Source organism: Sus scrofa, chromosome 17 (genome assembly GCF_054392235.1).
Source record: "Sus scrofa isolate SSC_HxYL_T2T_F1_AM1 chromosome 17, Sscrofa_HxYL_maternal_Yorkshire_Landrace_v2.0, whole genome shotgun sequence".
Lineage (NCBI taxonomy): Eukaryota > Metazoa > Chordata > Mammalia > Artiodactyla > Suidae > Sus > Sus scrofa.
Genome location: NC_139399.1, coordinates 42,245,329 through 42,263,984, shown reverse-complemented (window position 1 = coordinate 42,263,984; position 18,656 = coordinate 42,245,329). Strand labels below are relative to the sequence as shown.

Below are 18,656 nucleotides of genomic sequence, written 5' to 3'. Positions count from 1 at the left end.
CAGCTCACGGCAACGCGGGATCCTTAACCCACTGAGCAAGGGCAGGGACTGAACCCGCAACCTCATGGTTCCTAGTCGGATTCGTTAACCACTGCGCCACGACGGGAACTCCGTCTCTCATATTTTTCTTTGTTAATATTTAATTATTTAACATGTTGCCGTCTTAATATTTAAAAGGTGAATGAATATACTCACATATAACTTGTGAAATTAAAAAAATTTTTAAAAATCTACCATGGTGAAATCTCAGGACGGTAAGGGAAATAAAGGGATCCCTACACATTGCCTTTCCCTGGACCCAACTTCCCAGGGGCAGTGGTTTGTTTGGGAGGGGACATGCATTAGGATCCGAGAGTCCAGAAGAGGCGCAGCTCAGCCTGGAGAATCTGGAAGATTCTTGGAGGAGGTGTCACCTTTGCTGAGCTAGAGACTCTCTAGCCCAGCATCCCTTGTGCAGAGACCAGGAGACAGATCCGGAGAGGCCAGGATGTGTGCAAGGCCACAGAGCACCAACAGACAAGTACAGCCCAGTCTTCCAGCCAGGTCTCCCTTCTCTTGCTTGGACCCCTGGTTTCTCTGGGCAACTGATGGGCCTCCCTCACAGCCAAAGCCTTCTATCCATTCCTTTCCCACAGCAGTTGCTCTGCGGGGCTGTTGTGAAAGCAGCGCCACCTGCTGTCCTAGGAGGGAAATGCATCTATCAGCCTCCACTGAGAGCCACCACCAGGTTTCACCCTTCAAAACCCAGCTCCTCTCTCCCTTAGAATGACCAACCCTTCCCACTTCAAGTCTGTTCTGCAGGCCCCTCCCACGGCATAGGAGTACCCTGGTGCTGCCTGTTTGAGCCTTATCTGCAGGAAGAAAAAGTCCTTTCAGGAAGGGGCAACCATTCTGTCACTCTAGCTCAGTGAGTGCAGGAGACAATGACTCAACATGAGACAGTGGCAGCTCAGGACGGCAGTTTACAAAGCATGTCCTCAGCTTTCTCACCCTCACTACAAACCTCAGGGGTAGACAGTCCGTTAGATAGCTAGGGAAAAAGCCCCAGGGAAGGGCCTGTCCAATGTCGCATGGTGACGGGTGAATGGTGAATAAGCCAATGCAGATCTCCTGGGACTCAGCCCTAGGGCCTTTCTTCTCCATTGGGAGTGAAGGGGCTGTCTTCATATTTAAAAATACTTGACACAGTCTAGATCAATGGTTCTCAGCCCGTGGTCCCTGAACAGTAGCATCAGCATCATCTGGGAACTTGTTAAAAAAGCAAATTCTCAGACTCCACCCCAGACCCTCTGAAATGGCAAATCTGGGGGTGAGGTCCCACTACCAGTGTTTAGCAAACCCGTCTGAGAACCTGAACCATTGGTCTAAAGCAATTACACCTCCCTTTTTATTAAATAAACTTTTATTTGGGAATGATTTTCAAATGTACAGGAAAGTTGCAAATATAGTACAATTCCCATATATTCCGCACCCAGCCAACATTCACATATTATTAACTAAAATGCAGAACTTATTCAGATTTCCAGACTTTCTACTAACATCCTTTTGTTATTATTTTTTGTTACTGTTGTTGTTCCCAGATCTAATCCAGGAGAACACACTGCATTTCAGACCACATCCCTTTTAAATTGGTCGCCTCAGTCATCTTTCACTGGGACAGAGAATGAAACTGTTGTCTTCGTTACTGATCTGGGGAAACGGAAGCTTGAAAAATGCCAAGTGACCGAGTTCCCTTAGCAGGGTGGTGAGAGCAAGGGCTCACTCTGAGCCCTTCCTCTACCTCTTCCCTTCCCCCCAGGCTCTAGGATTTCAGAAGCCTCTTTGGAATGTCCCACTTGGCCGACCTCCCCCAAGCCACCAGTACAGATGATGAGTAAGGCCCCTCCCAGAGTGGGTCCAGCCCTGGGAGAGACCCAGCCACTGCCCCATCACCCCCCCTGCCTCGGCAGGGCCAGCACAGTATCTTAGTGACTTCGGCCTGGACAGAGCAAGGTTCGGTGCAAGAGAGAGAGAGAGAAACACTCTTATCTGCTTATCCAAAGACATTCGTGATAGATGAAAAAATGCCACAAATCTTTTGGAGTTTCTCCAAGAGATGTAGTTTGTTTCCCCAGCCCTTGAATCTGGGCCAAACTTTTGATTTGCTCTGAACAAATCAAGAGCAGAAGTGACATTCTACCAATTCTGACCTAGAACCCAAAAAAGTCTTGCAGCTTCTTCCCTGCCTCTGTCTCTCTCTTCTTCTCTTTCTCTTGGTGGTCCGAGGCCATGAGATGACTAAGCCTGAGCTAACCTGCTGGAGAGACCCCTGGAGAAGAACCAAGTCACCCAGCCAGCAGCCTACCTACTGCCAGACAAGTGAGTCAGGCTCTCTCAGACCATCCAGCCCCATCTGGGGTGACAGCTGTTTGCAGGCAACCCCATGAGTGACCCTAGGCAAGATCAACAGAACTGCTCAGCTGAGCCCAGCCCAAACTGTCATCCCACAATATTGTAGGCAAATAAACAACCTGTTTTCAGCTGCCAAGCTCTGGAATGGTTTGTTGCACAGCAAAGGCCAACGGACACACAATTCCTCATTTCTCTCTTGGTAATGGGACTGCCAATTTTATTTAGGAGGCAGTGTGCCAGTTCCAGGAGGGGATATGACTGGTCTACTCAGCTGGGACAACTCTGTTCCTGCCATCTTAATTAGCTTTCTTTGCAACCAGGGGTGGCAACTGTACCTGGTTCGGGCCAAGGAGACCTAAGTGGAAATCTGCAGGGGAAGAGACCAGGAAACAGGCCCTGGAAAAAGGTCTGACTTTATGAGAGAGGTTGACGGGTCCAGCTGGCTGGGCCCTTCCTCCTCCTCCCCGACTCCGTTCTTCCTTGAACCCAGCCACGATTGCCGGAGGCACAGCAGCCATCTTGTGACCATGGGGTGACAAGCAATGAAGGAAAGGCTAAAAGGATCACAGAGATGTGTGCCTGCCCCTAACTCCACCGAGTTGTTGAACCAATACCATCAGCCACCCGCCTCCAGAATTCATGCTCTATGGAAAAACAAACTTCTCTTTGTTTAAGCCACTGGGACCCAGGTTTCCCTTTACTCACAGATGAACATCTTTACACAATAAGATACATAAAGACAGACACGCAGAAGGCTCCTTGTCCTTGGGAATCTGGAGCCAGCAGTATGTGGCTCCCAAAACCATCTCCTTTCTCATTCCACCCTCTTAATCATCCCTTGAGAGCACACAAGCGACCCCATTTTCACAGAGGTGGGAAGTGGGGCTCCCACGCTGTTCAGTCCTGAGTCCAAGGTCACTGCAGTTAAATAAAGAGGGTACTTCGAGTCTGACCCACCCCCCAGGCACAAGGACAATGCACCCCGGTTGCACCTTTGCATGGCCCAGCCCACTGGAGGCCGGATGTGACTTCTGGGTTCTTGGCAGTGGTGGCAGGTGCCAAGGAGGCTGCTACTGCAAGTCCGGTGTGGAAGCGCCCAGGTACACCCTCAGGTCCGAGAGGGTGGACTGGACAAGCTTGGCAGGGATGGTCTCTCGCTGAAGCTGCTGGTAGGCTGCGTAGCGGTGACAGCCCCCAAAGGAGTAGAAGTAGTCACCGCCCTGGGCCCCTTTGATCCAGAGGACGTCGATAGGGGGCACTCTCTCTGGATCCTCCTGCAGAGAAAGAGGGTGTAGGGTGCATGAGCTTGGAACAGCACCAGTCAGTGTGCAATGCAGATGCTATTAGCCTGTGCTGAGCTCCTCTGAGGTGCGCACAGCACGGCAAAGGCTAACGGACACACAATTCCTCATTTCTTGTGCGGGCTTGTGAGAGGCAACTGTCACACAGTCAGGAGTTCTGGGAGGGGGCTGACACCACTTTGGCAGCAGGAAGATCAGCCATGGTGAGTGTATTTACACCAGGGACATGGGCAGATGCTACAGATCAGGCTCCCCCCGCCCCCGCCCCGACTAGGCTATTAACAGATTATCACAGCACATGCATATTATCTTCTCTGGCACCGTTTCAGACTCTGGGAATAAGGTCAAGACCCAGTCCCCGCCTTCCTGGAGCTTCAGTCTAGTGGGGCAGACGGAATGGAGAAGAGAACGTTAGAGTGAGAAATGCCATGAAGACGGTAACACAGGTTGACATGACAGAGAGGGGAGTCCACCAGACCCCTCTGAGGTGATGATGGAGCAAAGACCTGAACACAGGGAAGTCCCCTGGGAAAGAGACAGATGGAATAGTTTAGAGAGAGAGCCCAACTGCCAGGTTCAAATCTCAGCTCCCGGGGCAATTTGCTATTTGTGCCTCAGCTGCCCCAGCTATCAAATGGGGATAAACACGACAGACCCAGAGAACTCAGAACGGTTGGTTTGAATGAGCTCATAGATATAAACCGCTTCAAAAGACACCTGGCCCAGGAAAGTGCCCAATAATACACATTGCGGAGTTCCCGTCGTGGCGCAGTGGTTAACGAATCCGACTAGGAACCATGAGGTCGCAGGTTCGATCCCTGCCCTTGCTCAGTGGGTGAAGAATCTGGGGTTGCCGTGAGCTGTGGTGTAGGTCGCAGACGCGGCTCAGATCCCACGTTGCTGTGGCTCTGGCATAGGCTGGCAGCTACAGCCCCGATTGGACCCCTAGCCTGGGAACCTCCATATGCCATGGGAGCGGCCCAAGAAATGGCAAAAAAATAAAGACAAAAAAAAAAAATAATACACATTGCGTATAACCTGTGGGAACAGCACTTGAGGCAGAGGGAACTGCAAGGGCAAAGGTCTGAGGCCAGCACAAGTTCACTGTATTGCAGGCGTGGCAAGGAGGCCAGTGTGACCCGAGTGGACTCAGGTTGAGGAATAAAAGAAGTCAGAAAGGAAGCAGGGAGTAGGCCCTGGAGTGTTTTATTTATCTATCTTATTCTTCTAGTTTAATTGAGATATAATTGCCACCCAGAACTGTATATGTTTAAGGTGTACAGCATAATTTGACTTATATACATCATGAAGTGATGGCTATAGTAAGTTTAGGGAATATCCATCATCTCATATAGATATGACATTAAAGAAATGTAAAAAATGGTTTTTTTTCCTCGCGATGATAAGGCTGCAGATTTATTCCCTTAACAACTTTGATAAATAATGTTTAGCAGAGTTCATTGTATTTATCCTGCTATACATTATATCCCTAATTTATCTTGTGCCTGGACGTTGGTACCTTTTGACCACCTTCATATAATTCCTTTCCTTCTTCTCATGCCTCCCACCCCCACCCCTCACCCTTTGCTAACCACAAATCTGATCTCTTCTTCTATGACCCTGTTTGGTTGTTTTTGGTAGATAATTGACCTACCACACTATGTTAGTTCCTGGTGCACGCCACGGTGATTCGATATTTCTGCACATTTCAAAACGATCCTATGATAAGGCTAGTTACCATCTGCCATTCTACAAAGAGATGACACACTTATTGACTCTATTTCCTGCACTGGACATTTCACAGCCGTGACTCATTTATTTTCTAACTCAAAAAGTCTGTACCTCTTAGGAGGCCCTGGAGCGTTTGAAACAGGGGAGGGTGACAAGATCTGAGGAACAGTCTAGAAAGTCATGGGAGAGCAGGCTTGGGGGGGGGTGGACAAAGGCACGAGCAGGGAGGACAGAGGCAGGGCCAAATCAGGTATTCAGGAGAAGATGCAGGCCCGAGGGAAGGTGTGTGGGGGCTGGGGGGGGGAATAGGGAGAGAGGTGGACAGGTCTGGGACACCTTTAGGGGGATAGAGCCCCGGGAGGGATGAACGTGAGAAGAGGAAGAGGAGCATCTAAGTTGACTTCCTGTGAGGGGCCTGAGCGGCCAGATGGTCCTCTAGGTAGGGAAGGCCTAGGGCCGGATGGGAGGGGGTGGAGTGCTCTGGGGAGACTGAATTAGGTGTGAGCTGCCTACAAGGCCTCCCGCCACTGGCCCACGGGTGGTCTCTTATTAGGCTGCTTCAATGGATGCATGTATCCATTTATCCCAGAAATGATGACTAAACAGTAAGGCCCAGCAGTTAGGAACAGGGGCTCCCAAACCAGGCAGACATGAATGTGAATCTCAGCTCCTCCAAAGAGCAAGGGCTGGGTGGGGCGGTGGGGTGGGGAGCTGAAGAACTGGCCTTGCCACTGGGCATTGTTCCGCATCTGTAAAATGGGTTTAGACATCCTGCTGATGAACTCAGGGAGCTGATGTGTGTGTGCCAGGCACAGAGCAGAGGCTGCCCAGTGGGGGAGCTGGAATGAGGGGCCGCTGTGCCTGGCAGGCCTAGTGCTGGCCACCCGGGGGTGTGGGTGGGTGGGCAGAATAACAGCCCCTGGAGATGTCCCCATCCTAATCCTTGGAACCTGTGAATGTGTTACTTACATGGCATAGAGACTTTGCAGATGGAATTAAGTTAAGGATCTTGCAATGGGGAGATTATCCTGTTATCCAGATGGGCCACATGTAATCACCAGGGATCTTAAACGTGGAAGACAGAGGAACAAGAGGAGGTCTGATGTTTCTGGCTTTGAAGATGGAGGAAAGAGGTCAAGAGCCAAAAATGTGGGTGGCCTCTAGAAGCTGGGAAAGGCAAGGAAATGGATTCTCCCCTGAGCCTCCAGAAAAGAATGCAGCCCTGCTGATACCTTGCCTTTAGCCCAGGGAGACCCATTTTAGACTTCTGAACTATAGAACTATAAAGTAATACAATCTGTCTTTATTTTAAGTCACTAAGTTTCTGGTAATTTGTTACAGTAGCTATAGAAAAGGAATGCAGATGGTGAGCAAAGGCAAGCCAGGGTCTTGCCCTCACAGAGCATATGTTTCTGGCCTAGAAGACAGGTGGCTGGGGCCATTACAACCCAGTGGGATCAAAGGTTTGCTGGTAGGCATGCAGATGGCTGGGGGCCCATGGGAGGCCCCAAACCCAGTAGGGGCTGTCAGGGAAGATACTGACCCGAAGACCAAGGAGGAGTTAGAAAGAGTAAAAAAGACACGAAAGAGTTTTCCAGGGGTGGGGTGGGGTGGAAAGTCTGTGCAAAGGCCCAGTGGTGGGAGAGAGCACACAGGGCCAGATCCTTCAACAACAGCCAGGCACCGTGTTCATGTCACGGAAAGAGCAAGATAGGACCAAGTCTCTGCTTCTATGGAGTTCACACGAGGTGGGGAGGAGGGACAATAAAACCCAAACAAATGTATAAAATAACTCAGCGGGACACAAACCCTGCAAGGAGAAATACCTCGGGTTAAGGGGGGAGCCACAGAACAGGGAGGCAGGGACCTAACCCCAGAGGGGCAGCAGGCTCTCTGGGAAGCAGTTCCAGGCAGGAGGAACTACCAGCAGTGCAAAGTCTAGGACTGAAAGACATGCCTGGAAGCAGGAGAGGTGTCTGGTGGGGCCTCAGGGTCTCACATGGCCACCCTCCAAGGGTCTGGGGGAGGGGGACAAGATGTCATGCAGGACACCTATGGCCCCTCCCTCCCCCCTCATTCCTGCCAGGATCACACCAGCCTTCTCCAGCATCCTCTCTGAGCTGTGGCTGACCTGTTCCTCTCCCAGTTCCAGTTCAAACAAGGCCCTTTCTGCAGACAGGACCCCACCCCCACCCCAGTCCCACTGCCACAGCCAGAAGTGACCACACATCTTATCTTAGGATAATGTGGTGGCCATGCAGCTGGGCACTGTGGCCAGGCTGTACCACTTTCTTAAATGCCTGACCTTGGACAAGTTGCTTGAATCCTCTTGTGCCTTATTTCCTCGTCTGTAAAAGAACCTCTCAGGATTGGCATGAAGAAGCTAAGCACTTAAAAGAGCTCCTGGGCCATTTCAAATACCATCTTGATAGGAGTCAGAGATTGTTATTTTTATTCTCTCCTCCAATCTCCTTGCTCAAAGAGGAAACAGAGGTCCAGAGAGGCCCAGCAGCTTGCTCAAGGTCACACAGCAAATGCTGAGCTGCGGGGGAGACTGAACCAGTCCCGTCTGGCGTCCGGCGCATCCTCCCTCCTCTGAAGCCCTCCCAGCTGTCAGCTTCCCCCAGGGCCTCACCCGGATCGTGTCCACGAGGCTCTGCACCTTGGCCGGGTCCAGCACAGACGGCAGCGGCCGGATGAGCACGCTCAGCGGCACGTTGTGCACCGCGGCGATACAACCCGAGTGGATGCTGCCGCCCTGCGCGCTGCCGCTCGGCCCAGGTCCCTCGGGCGACCCCCGGCCCATCCCGGCCCTGCCCAGCGCTCCTCCGGCACGCAGTCCCATCTCGCCGCCGTCGCTACCGCCGCCGCCACTAGACGCACCTCCTCCCAAGGGCTTTAACCCCGGCCGGGCCGTACCATTCTGCGCAGGCGGCGGGGGGCCCGGCCAGTGCGTCTCTCTCCCCCGGCCCCGCAGTGGTCCGGCCCATCCCCCGCGCGTCCCCGCGGGACCTCGGCTCCACTCGCCCGGCGCCGCGGGATGCACGCGGGGCTCCGGCTCTCCGCTGGGGGGCGCCGCACCGCTTCTCCTCTTCCGCTCGGCGTCCCGGGAGTGGAAGCGTCCGGGCAGGCTGACTCAGGGTGAGTCTGCAGGTCGTGGGGCGGGAGGGGCGCCGATGGCTGTGCGTCACACACCGGGGTGACTCAGGTCCGCGGGAGGCGGGGGCGGGGACGCGGCGTGGAAGGGGCCAGATCTGCCCGGCGAGAGTGAGTTGGCAAAACCTCGCTCTTGGCAGCCCAGCCTTTGGAGCCTTAGCGGTAATAGCGGTAGAAGTAATAATAATACCTACCAACAACAGTAATATTACGAGTCTGACGAATCTGGTGCTGTGTCGGGCACTGTCTTAAACACTTTGCATGTACATTAGTTTATTTAAACCTCAAAACAACTCTGCAAACTAGGTATGATTAACTCCTATTTTGCAGACGGGGGAAACTGAGGCACAGCTTGGTTTAAGAGACTTGCCCAGGGAGTTCCTGTCGTGACTCAGTGGTTAACGAATCCGACTAGGAGCCATGAGATTGCAGGTTCGATCCCTGGCCTTGCTCAGTGGGTTAAGGATCCCTCGTTGCCGTGAGCTGTGGTGTGGGTTGCAGACATGGCTCGGATCCCGCGTTGCTGTGGCTCTGGCGTAGGCCGGTGGCTACGGCTCTGATTCGACCCCTAGCCTGGGAACCTCCATATGCCTTGAGAGGGGCCCAAGAAATGGCAAAAAGACAAAAAAAAAAAAAAAAAAAAAAAGAGAGAGAGAGAGAGAGAGACTTGCCTAAGGTAATGAGCTAGTAAGTGGCTCGACCAGGGTTTGAATCCTAGCAGCCTGACTTCAGAGTGTGTTCTGTACCCACTGTTGGTTTGTATGTTGAGATACCTGTGACTCAACTCAGAATGGCTATAAGCGTTAAGAAGATTTGTATTTTCACATAATTAAGATGTCTGGAGGTAGGCATATCCAAGGCTGGTGAAGAAGTAGCTGAACAATGTCAGGATGGAGACTTAAGCCTCCTGTTGAGATTAAGGTGAGGTACCTTTCTCTGGGGCTAATGTAAGTTTGGGACTGGAAGCTGGAGACATTCTAGGATCTATGCAATATCCTTTTGTTTTAGTTTGGATTCTCCCAGAAGTAGATCCCAAGTCTGGGACTTGTATGCGGGTACTTTATTTGGGAGCTGTTCTAGTTATTATCACTGTAGCACAAACCTCTTGGAAATGTAGCAACATAAGACAACCATTTTATAATCCTCACAGATTTTGTGGGTCAAGAAATCAGGCACGGCAAAGTGGGGACTGGTTGTCCCTTCTCAGCAGTGTCTGGGCCATCAGTGGGGAGGTGACTCAACATCCAGGGGTGACCTGATGGCTGGAGCTGGACTCATCTGGAGGTGATTTCCCTACACATTCCTTGGGCCATACCACCTGTCAGCCAGAACGCCTCCCTGCGGCCTGGGCTTCCTCATAGCATGGCAGCTGGCTTCCAAGAACCAGTGTCCCAAGAGAACCTGACAGAAGCTTCATGGCCTTTTCCAGTCTAGTCATGGAAGTCATGTGACATCATTTCTATCTGTGGGAGCGGTCTCCATGCCCCCTCCATGCTGTTTTCCATAGTGATTGTACCCTCATCCCCCCACCCCCCACCCCCAGCCAGGCTCAAGGGAAGGGACAGAGAGTCCATCCCTTGAGGAGAGAAGTAGCAAGGTTCTAAAAGAGCCTGTTGCCACAGGAAGCTTTTATTGTGACCATCTTTGGAAGATGGTCTGCTGTAGGAGGTGATTCCAGGCAGGACCAGGGAAAGGAGAAGTGCTAATGGGGGGACAGGATGAGCAGGTTAACATGGCGGTTAAGTGGGGCTCACTCTGCTGGAGACTCTGTGAGGAAGTGTCATGTATCAGAATTGTCCCTCTGTGGGGTGGGGGGCTAGAGATATTTATAACTATATTTTTAGTCTTTTTAGGTCTGCACCTGCAGCATATGGCTGTTCCCAGGCTAGGGGTCAAATCGTAGCTGCAGCTGCCAGCCTGCATCTCAGCCATAGCAATGTGGCATCCAGGCCGTGTCTGTGACCTACACCACAGCTCACAGCAATGCCGGATCCTTAACGCACTGAGTAAGGCCAGGGATTGAACCCACGTCCTCATGGGTACTAGTCGGGTTCATTACTGCTGAGCCACAACAGGAACTCCTGCACTGACTTTTATTCACTGATTTCCTGTCCCTCACTGGTTGAGGGTGGCCTAAGCATGTTAGGTCTCTGCCATTTCTGGGCTGCTCTGTACTCAAACTGAGCAGGTGTCTGAGGACCTGGAAGATAAAGCTTCTGGCTTCAGAGGTGGCCCAAGGGAATAAGGGGCAGGACATCAATAAGTTTCTTTTCTGTCCAAACCAGCTGGAGTCCATGTTTGTCGGTTGCAACCAAAGGCGCTGTTACCTGCTCTCCTTGTACTGCTCCTGGGTGCCCTGCTCCTCCCCTTCGCTTTCATCTTTGACAAAACTTATGTATCAGGCATTTCCAGTATGCAGAGGACTTTGCCGAGTAGAAAGAGGAAAGGATTTCTGTGCCACAAAAGGAACATTAAATCTTTTTTTTATTAGAGTATAGTTGATTTACAGTGTTATGTCAATTTCTGCTGTACAACAGAGTGACCCAGTCAAACATATATATTCTTTTGCTCATATTGTCTTCCATCATGGCCCACCCCAAGAGATTGGACACAGTTCCCTGTGCTGCACAGTACGACCTCATTGCTTATCCATTCTAAATGCAATAGTTTGCGTCTACTAACCCCAAACTATCTGTCCATCCCACTTTCTCCCCTCTCCTCCTTGGCAACTACAAGTCTGCTCTCCACATCTGTGATCTGTTTTTATTTTGTAGATAGGATCATGTGCCATATTTTAGATTCCACATATGTGATATCGAATGGTATTTGTCTTTCCCTTTCTGACTTACTTCATTTAGTATGAAAATCTCTTGTTGCATCCATGTTGCTGCATATGGCATTATTTTGTCCTTTTTTATGGCTGAGTAGTATTTCATTGCATATATGTACCACATCTTAATCTATTCATCTGCTGATGGCCATTTAGGTTGTTCCTATGTTTTGACTATTTTGAATAGTGCTGCAGTGAACACAGGGGTGCATGTATCTTTTTGAATGAAAGCTTTATCCAGATATATGCCTAGGAGTGAGAATGCTGGATCATATGGTAGTTCTATCTTTAATTCTCTGAGCAACCTCCATGCTCTTTTCCATTGTGATTGCACCAATTTATATTCCCACCAACAGTGAAGGAGGGTTCCCTTTTCTCCACACCCTCTGCAGCATTTATTTGTTGATTTGTTAATGATGGCCATTCTGACTGGTGTGAGGTGGTACCTCATTGTAGTTTTGATTTGCATTTCTCTAATAATTAGTGATGTTTAGCATTTTTTCATGTGCCTCCTGACCAACTGTGTGTCTTCTTTGGAGAAATGTCTATTTAGATCTTCTGACCATTTTTTGATTGGGTTGTGTTTTAGTTGAATTGTATGAAGTGTTTGTATATTTTGGAGATTAGGCCCTTATCAGTTGCATCATTTTCAAAGATTTTTTTTCCCATTCTGTGAGTTGTCTTTTCATTTTTTAAATGGTTTCCTTTGCTGTGCAAAAGCTTTTCAGTTTAGTTAGGTCCCATTGGTTCATTTTTGTTTTTATGACCATTATTCTAGGAGGTTGATCAGAAAAGATGTTGCAGTCCCTATCAAATTATCAAGGACATTCTTCACGGAACTAGAGCAAAATATTTTAAAATTTGTATGGAAACACAAAGACCCCCAAACAGCCAAAGCAATATTGAAAAGGAAAACCAGAATTGGAGGAATAGGCTCCCTGACTTAAGACTATACTACAAAGCTGCAATTATCAAAACAGTATGCTACTGGCACAAAACCAGAAAAATGGATCAGTGGAACAGGATAGAAAGCCCAGAAATAAACCCAAGCACCAATGTCAATTAATCTATGACAAAGGAGGTAAGGACATACAGTGGAAGAAAAATAGTCTCTTCAATAAGTGCTGCTGGGAAAACAGGACAGCTACATGCAAAAGAATGAAATTAGAACACTCTCTAACACCACACTTAAAAATAAACTCAAAATGCATTAAAGACCTAAAGGTAAGGCCAGATACTGTAAAACTCCTCGAGGAAAACATAGGCAGATTGCTCTTTGACATAAATCGTAGCAACATTACATTAAATCTTTCCCTGCCCCTAGAATGCTCTTGTCCATTTCCATGGCTTGGCTTACAGGGTTCTGCCATGTTGCTTGGTCTCATTCTCAGTTTCTCTTTTCTCCTCCAGCACCTCTTTGTCCCCTCTACCAATTGCTAAGTTCTTGTTCTTGTTTCATGCACTGCCCTTTTCTTCTGCGGTTTTGATACCTGCTGAGCATCTCTTTGGGGCCTCGAGGCAGCTTTGCACTTAAACTGTTTTTCCTCATGGTCACCAGATGACTGCCAGTGACAGCTGGGGCAGCCTCCTCCTTTGTTCATGTCAGTCAGCTCCAGCTGCTATAACAAAATACCTTCAACCAGGTGGCGTAAACAGCGAACATTCATTTCTCGCAGTTCTGTAGGCTGGAAGTCTGAGATCAAGGTGCTGACAGATTTGGTGTCTGGAGAGAGCACACTTCCTGGGTCATAGGCGGCCATCTTCCTGCTATAGTCTCATACAGCAGAAGGGGCCAGAGAGCTCTCAGGGATCTCTTCAGGGCCCTGATCCTCTTCGTGCAAGTGCCACCCTCATGACCTAATCACCTCCCTGAATTCCTGCCTCCAAATGCCAACAGAGTGGGGATTAGGCTTCAACATATAAATTTTAGAGGGAATAAACATTCAGTCTAGAGCAGTTCACATCCAGGAAAAGAGAGAGAGAACCTCTCCCACAGCAGGATGGAAATAAAGCTTTTCTCTTCGGTCTGATTGCATTAGCTCGAGTCCCATGACTATTCGGGATTAATAGCATGCTCCAGAAACATACCATGTGCTGAGCTGCTTAAGTAGGGGTGCTGGAACCTGTCACCCACTGGGATGATCGTGATTGGCTTGGAGAAGACCAATTAGCAACACCCCTGAGGTCAGCCTCCTTTGAGCCCCTTGGATAGATTAAGTCATGGGTGGATGTCTGAACAAATGTGAACTTTGTTGATAAGGAAAGGGAGGAGCAAAGACCTGGGTGTTAGTGGCATATTCTTTTGGCCCACTTTTTTTTTTTTCCCTGCACCCACACCATATGGAATTTCCCAGGCCAGAAGTCAAATCTGAGCCGTAGCTGCGATCTATGCTGCAGCTGCAGCAATGCCGGATCCTTAACACACTGCACTGGGCTAGGGATCAAACCCACGCCTCAGCAGTGGATCCAAGCCACTGCAGAGACAACACAAGATCCTTAACCCACTGTGCCACAGCAGGAACTCCCCCCTTGGCCCACTTTTGATTTCAGCTGAAGTTGTGGTGGGAAGTTTTGTGCAAACCCAAGCTCACCTAGCACTGCTGGCCTCCCAGCCCAAGCTCCCCATGTCTTCCATTCCTGTGGGAGCTCTACCCACAGGCTCTAGCACAAGCACATCCCAGAAGTGTTGAGGTGTTCACTGAAGGGGACAGAAGCTGGGCAATTGTGAGAAGCATTCCAGGACCCTTCTGGACCCTTCGGTCTGATTGCATTAGCTCAAGTCCCAGTACTGGCCCCATAGCTGTGGCAACAACCCCGCTAACACACCTTCTGTCTCATTCTTCTTGCCCTTTCACTTCTGCCTCCTGGAATCACCTCCCAAATAAACTACCTTCACTCAAGCCTTTGCTAATGGAGAGCCAAAGCTAAAGGAGAGGGGGAGTTTCATGGGTCATTCCCAGTAGTTCTGATTCTTGCCTGGGTGAAAATTATACACATCTTATTAGATGTGTGGCCTTGGGCCTGTCACCTGTCTGTGCCTTGGTTTCCTAACCTTCAAAATGGCCATCACAATGATGCTTAATTTGTAGAGTTGTTGAGAGAAGGAAAAGAGATGATGTAGGTAAAGTCCTTAGAACAGAGCCCAACACACTGTAAGTGCTCAATCAATATGAGCTGTTTGATTATATTTTAAATTAATAATAGATCTCAAAGGTCTCTCTGTGTTTGCCCTTCCAGACTAGCCACAGTGTGTTAGCCAAGACTCTTGTTTGCAAGTGAAGAAAGCCAACATGAATTAGCTTAATGACAATGGAGCCCTTGGCTACTTCTTTGACTGTGGGGTGAAGCTGGGCCTCAGGGAAAAGTGGTTTCAGAGACTCTTTTCTGTCTCTCACTTGGCAGAGGGATTACCTCCACATGACGGGAATGTGACTATCAATAGGGATTATATTTGGCTTTTAGTAAAAAAAGCCTGACGACAGAGGATTAAGGCACCCTAATGTGTTTCTTCTCATGAAAGAGAACCTGGGGTGGCTACTCCATGGTCTCTAGAGGCACAGGCCCTTTCTATCTGTCAACTCCATCACTTTAGAGTAGGGTGTTTATTCTCAGGGTTACCTCCTGGTTTAAGACTGCTGCTGAACTGCCAGCCTGGAAGAGGGTGGAGAAATGGAAAGGCAAAAAGATATGACCTCCTCCTTTTTAGGTGCTATCTCCGAAGTTCCACCAACACTTTCCCTTGCATGTCATTGGCTAGAACTTGGTCACATGACCACCCCTGGCTGCAAGGGCAGCTGGGATATGTAGTATTCATCTGTGTGGCAATGTGCTCAGCTAACAATGGAGTTCTCTTACTAAGAAGGGAGAGGATAGATGTTGACATGAACAATCCGAGCCATAGTTCTCAAGTTACAGGTCTTAGGACTCAGAGAGAGGGAGAAAGGAAATTTCCGAGTTCTAGTCAGATGTCCACATCTGAACCAATCATCTATGGCCATGAGGGACAAAGACTTTTTTTTAAAAAAAAGCATAAACCACCATTATTGATTATGACTTAAATGTACGTAGTTCACTTAAGAAAATATTTACTGGTCATCTGCTCTTGGCTAGGTGCTGTGCTAGACCTAGGACATTTAATGATAAGCAAAAAGACACTGCCAGTTCCTTTCTCATGAAGCTTATAGATTATGGGGAGACAGAGAATAACCAAATAATCACACAGATTAATGGAAAAGTGTACATTGATTGTAAGTGCTGTGAACCAAGATCATGTGGTCCTTGAGGAAGTGATCATCCAGCTGGGAGATGAAGGTTAAAAAGGCAATAACTAGTCAACAGTTGTGGTGATGGCAGTGCAGTTAGAGTGTTACTGGTGGTGAGAACAACTTATGCAAAGGCCCTGTGACAGGAGGGAACAAAATTGCTAAACAGAGGCAGCTGGAACCCAAAGAGCAAAGGGCCCCATGGCTGAAGATTCATCTGGAGTGGTGGGAAGAGCCAGACCAGGGAGGGCTTCAAAAGTCACCCAATGCAGGCTTCTCTTTTCCCAAACACAGTGGGAAATCACGGAAGCATTCAAACAGGGAAGAGGAATGGGAAGGACATGATCAGATCTGCATTTTAAAAAAGATCCTGTTGGTCACTGTGGAGACAGGAGGAGGGGTGGTGGGGGCAGAATGGAACCAGGCTGGTCCAGTTGTCCACCTAAGAGATGATAAGAGCTAGAGACTAGGGTGGAGACCGAGAAGGCAAAGAGGGAAAATAAATAGAACCTGCGGACTTGGATGGTAAGATGGGGAGACGAGGCAGGAAAGGACCAATCATGGCTTCAGGTTCGGGCTGCCCTGTGGTACTTCGGGGATATCCATGTGGATGTTTGCAGGCCGATATGGATTCACAGCTCGGAGAGGTCAACATTGAAAATGTAAACTTACGGGTCATCCGCATGTGGGTGGCAGTTGAAGTCCTGGGTGTGATGAGATTGCGTCAGGGGAGGACATGGTGAGAAGCGGCGTCTAGGAGAGCACTTTGAGGAGCACAATCTGGGACATAAGAAGGGACCGGAAGTGGCTTCCTTCCTTGGATACAGGAAGGTGAGTCTGCAGAGCGGCTGGGTGGAGCAGCCAGACTGGTCGGAGGAGAGTGGGGGTGGCAGGAGGTCTTCCTTTGAGAGGATTGTGAAGAGCAGACTGGCAACATGTGAATTGAGGTGCTCTGGGCTGCAGGTTACAGGGACACAGGCTTTCCCATCTCCCTGCTCTGCTGTCCAGGCGGTGGGCTTCGCGGTTCCCTTTACAGTCACGAGATGACACACATCCTTGTTCATTTAGGCGAGAGAAAGACTTGACTTCCTTTCTCTTAAGAGAGAGGAAGAAGCAGTTTCCCATAAGCTTCCAGCGGACCTTTCCTTAAGTCTCATTGACCAGAATTGAGCCATATGCCCATTTCTCATCCCATGGGGGATGCGATTCCTCTTAGACCAGTCAAGCCCACCCCTTAAGCTGACTTCAGTCCCCAGATGGCATGGTGGGCAATCAAGAGGGCGGGGGGCGGTGACAGACCACAGCAACAGCCTGCATATAGTCCATGGGCACCCAGCATCCATCCACCTCTCTAGGGTGTCTTTTGTATTGCATGTGAGAGAGTTAAACACTACATTTCTCAGACCTCCTTGCAGCAAGGAGACTCACCGTGAATTAGGTTCTGCACTTCCTTGGGGTTTGGATGGCAGAAGTGGATAGGGGCCATTTTCTTATCACCTGCTCTCCTGCTCTTGGCAAGATGGCCTTAGAGGTGCTTGGTTTTTCTCTAACAGTGTTGAGCCACCAGCTAATGGGAGGCAGGGGCCTCCTGATCCCCGGGTCACACCTATAATGCTGTGTTCTTGAACTCAGTAGTAGCAGCGCAGCCTCCAGACTCCTGCCTGTCTGGCTGCGGAAGAGGCAGTCCTTCCCCGGTGGGCCAGTTCTGTGGTGATGTTCCGGGGGTCCCACTGAGGTCTCACCCCTTTTCAACAAGTTTGTGAGCAGTCAATTCCCTGGGTTACATACGTTCTGCTTCAAAGGGATTTAGTACAGGGGGATTAGCCATTCATGACACGCTGGTCTAGAGTGGGTTCTACTTCCTGGACCTGAAAGAAATGTAATTCATGCAGCAGCCAGTCAGGAGCAGTGTGCAGCTACCGAGACCTGTGTGTGGATGGCTAGGGAAGGCATCCAGTGACTGGGCCCGCCCCTCCCTTTGGGAACTTTGTGGGAGATTTCCACATGGCTGGCACTGCTGGAGACGCCTAGCACATAGCTCAGGCTGCAGCCAACCTGTTTAGAGGTGTAGGAAAGGTGAGGTGGCCAGGTACCAGGGTGAGGGTGTACGAGTTGAGTCCCTATGAAAGGAAGAAAATGGAAAGGTGGCCCTAGGGGAGATGAGATTCTAGCCTGTAGGCCCACCCCCAGCCCCCAGCCCCCAGCCTGGTATCTGGCGCTCAAAGCACGCAGCACTCACTGCCCCCCTGCTCCTCGCCTCGAGTCTGTGCTGGGGGTTGAAGTTAAGGGGCATGGTACTGGTGGTCCCTGGTGAGTTTTTGGTAAGGTAGGGATTGGTTTATATTGGTTTATATTTTGAAAGATCACCAAGCCAGCTGGCAAGGAGGGTGGACCGTCTTCCTGAACATCTTTGGTGATGGACAGTTCACAGGCTCTAGGGGCAGCTCACTTTTGGAATAGTGTCTACTGAGCCAGAGTCAGCCTTCTCGCATGCATGCACTTGCTGCAGATATGACCAATAGGGCTGGTCAGAAACCTGGCCAGAGCAGCAGGGAATGAAGTGGGTAAGAATATAGAGGTTGTAAACTGGCCGTCAAGGGACACATCTGGCCCAGAGTTGTATTTGTTTGGCAGGTGTAGTTTTAATTTGAATTGCAATTCTTTAAGGTGATCCAGGCTCTTTGCTCTCAGTCATAGGCTCCACTATCCCCTAATGTGTCAGGGCGACCTGCTTCATTCACGTATGTTCTTAATCTGGGTCTTGAACCCTTTCAGAGTGCAACCCCAGTATTTAAGGACAAGTTGGGACTGAGGATGCCTGGGACCTTGTGGCTGTCAAGGGACCCCTGGAGCTGTATGACTGCTGGCAGCAGCTACAGGCTGCTCAGGCTACAGGGAGGGAAATGGAGTGGGCAAAAATCTGGCTGCATCTCAGATGCACCCCCGCCCACCCTCCGTCCCCATCACAAGGTGTAGAGGCGCTGC

The 18,656-nt window shown here is 49.8% G+C and overlaps 1 protein-coding gene across 1 annotated transcript; it reads right to left on the bottom strand.

The window, feature by feature from the left end:
• Positions 1 to 1,384: 1,384 nt before the first annotated feature.
• SRXN1 (sulfiredoxin 1) lies at positions 1,385 to 8,295 on the bottom strand. Its single transcript, XM_003134361.5, has 2 exons — positions 8,059 to 8,295; positions 1,385 to 3,665 (listed from the first exon to the last, which is right to left on the bottom strand). Exons 1-2 carry the CDS (start codon positions 8,266 to 8,268, stop codon positions 3,462 to 3,464), a joined length of 414 nt encoding a protein of 137 aa, XP_003134409.3. The 5' UTR covers positions 8,269 to 8,295; the 3' UTR covers positions 1,385 to 3,461.
• Between the last annotated feature and the right edge of the window lie 10,361 nt (positions 8,296 to 18,656).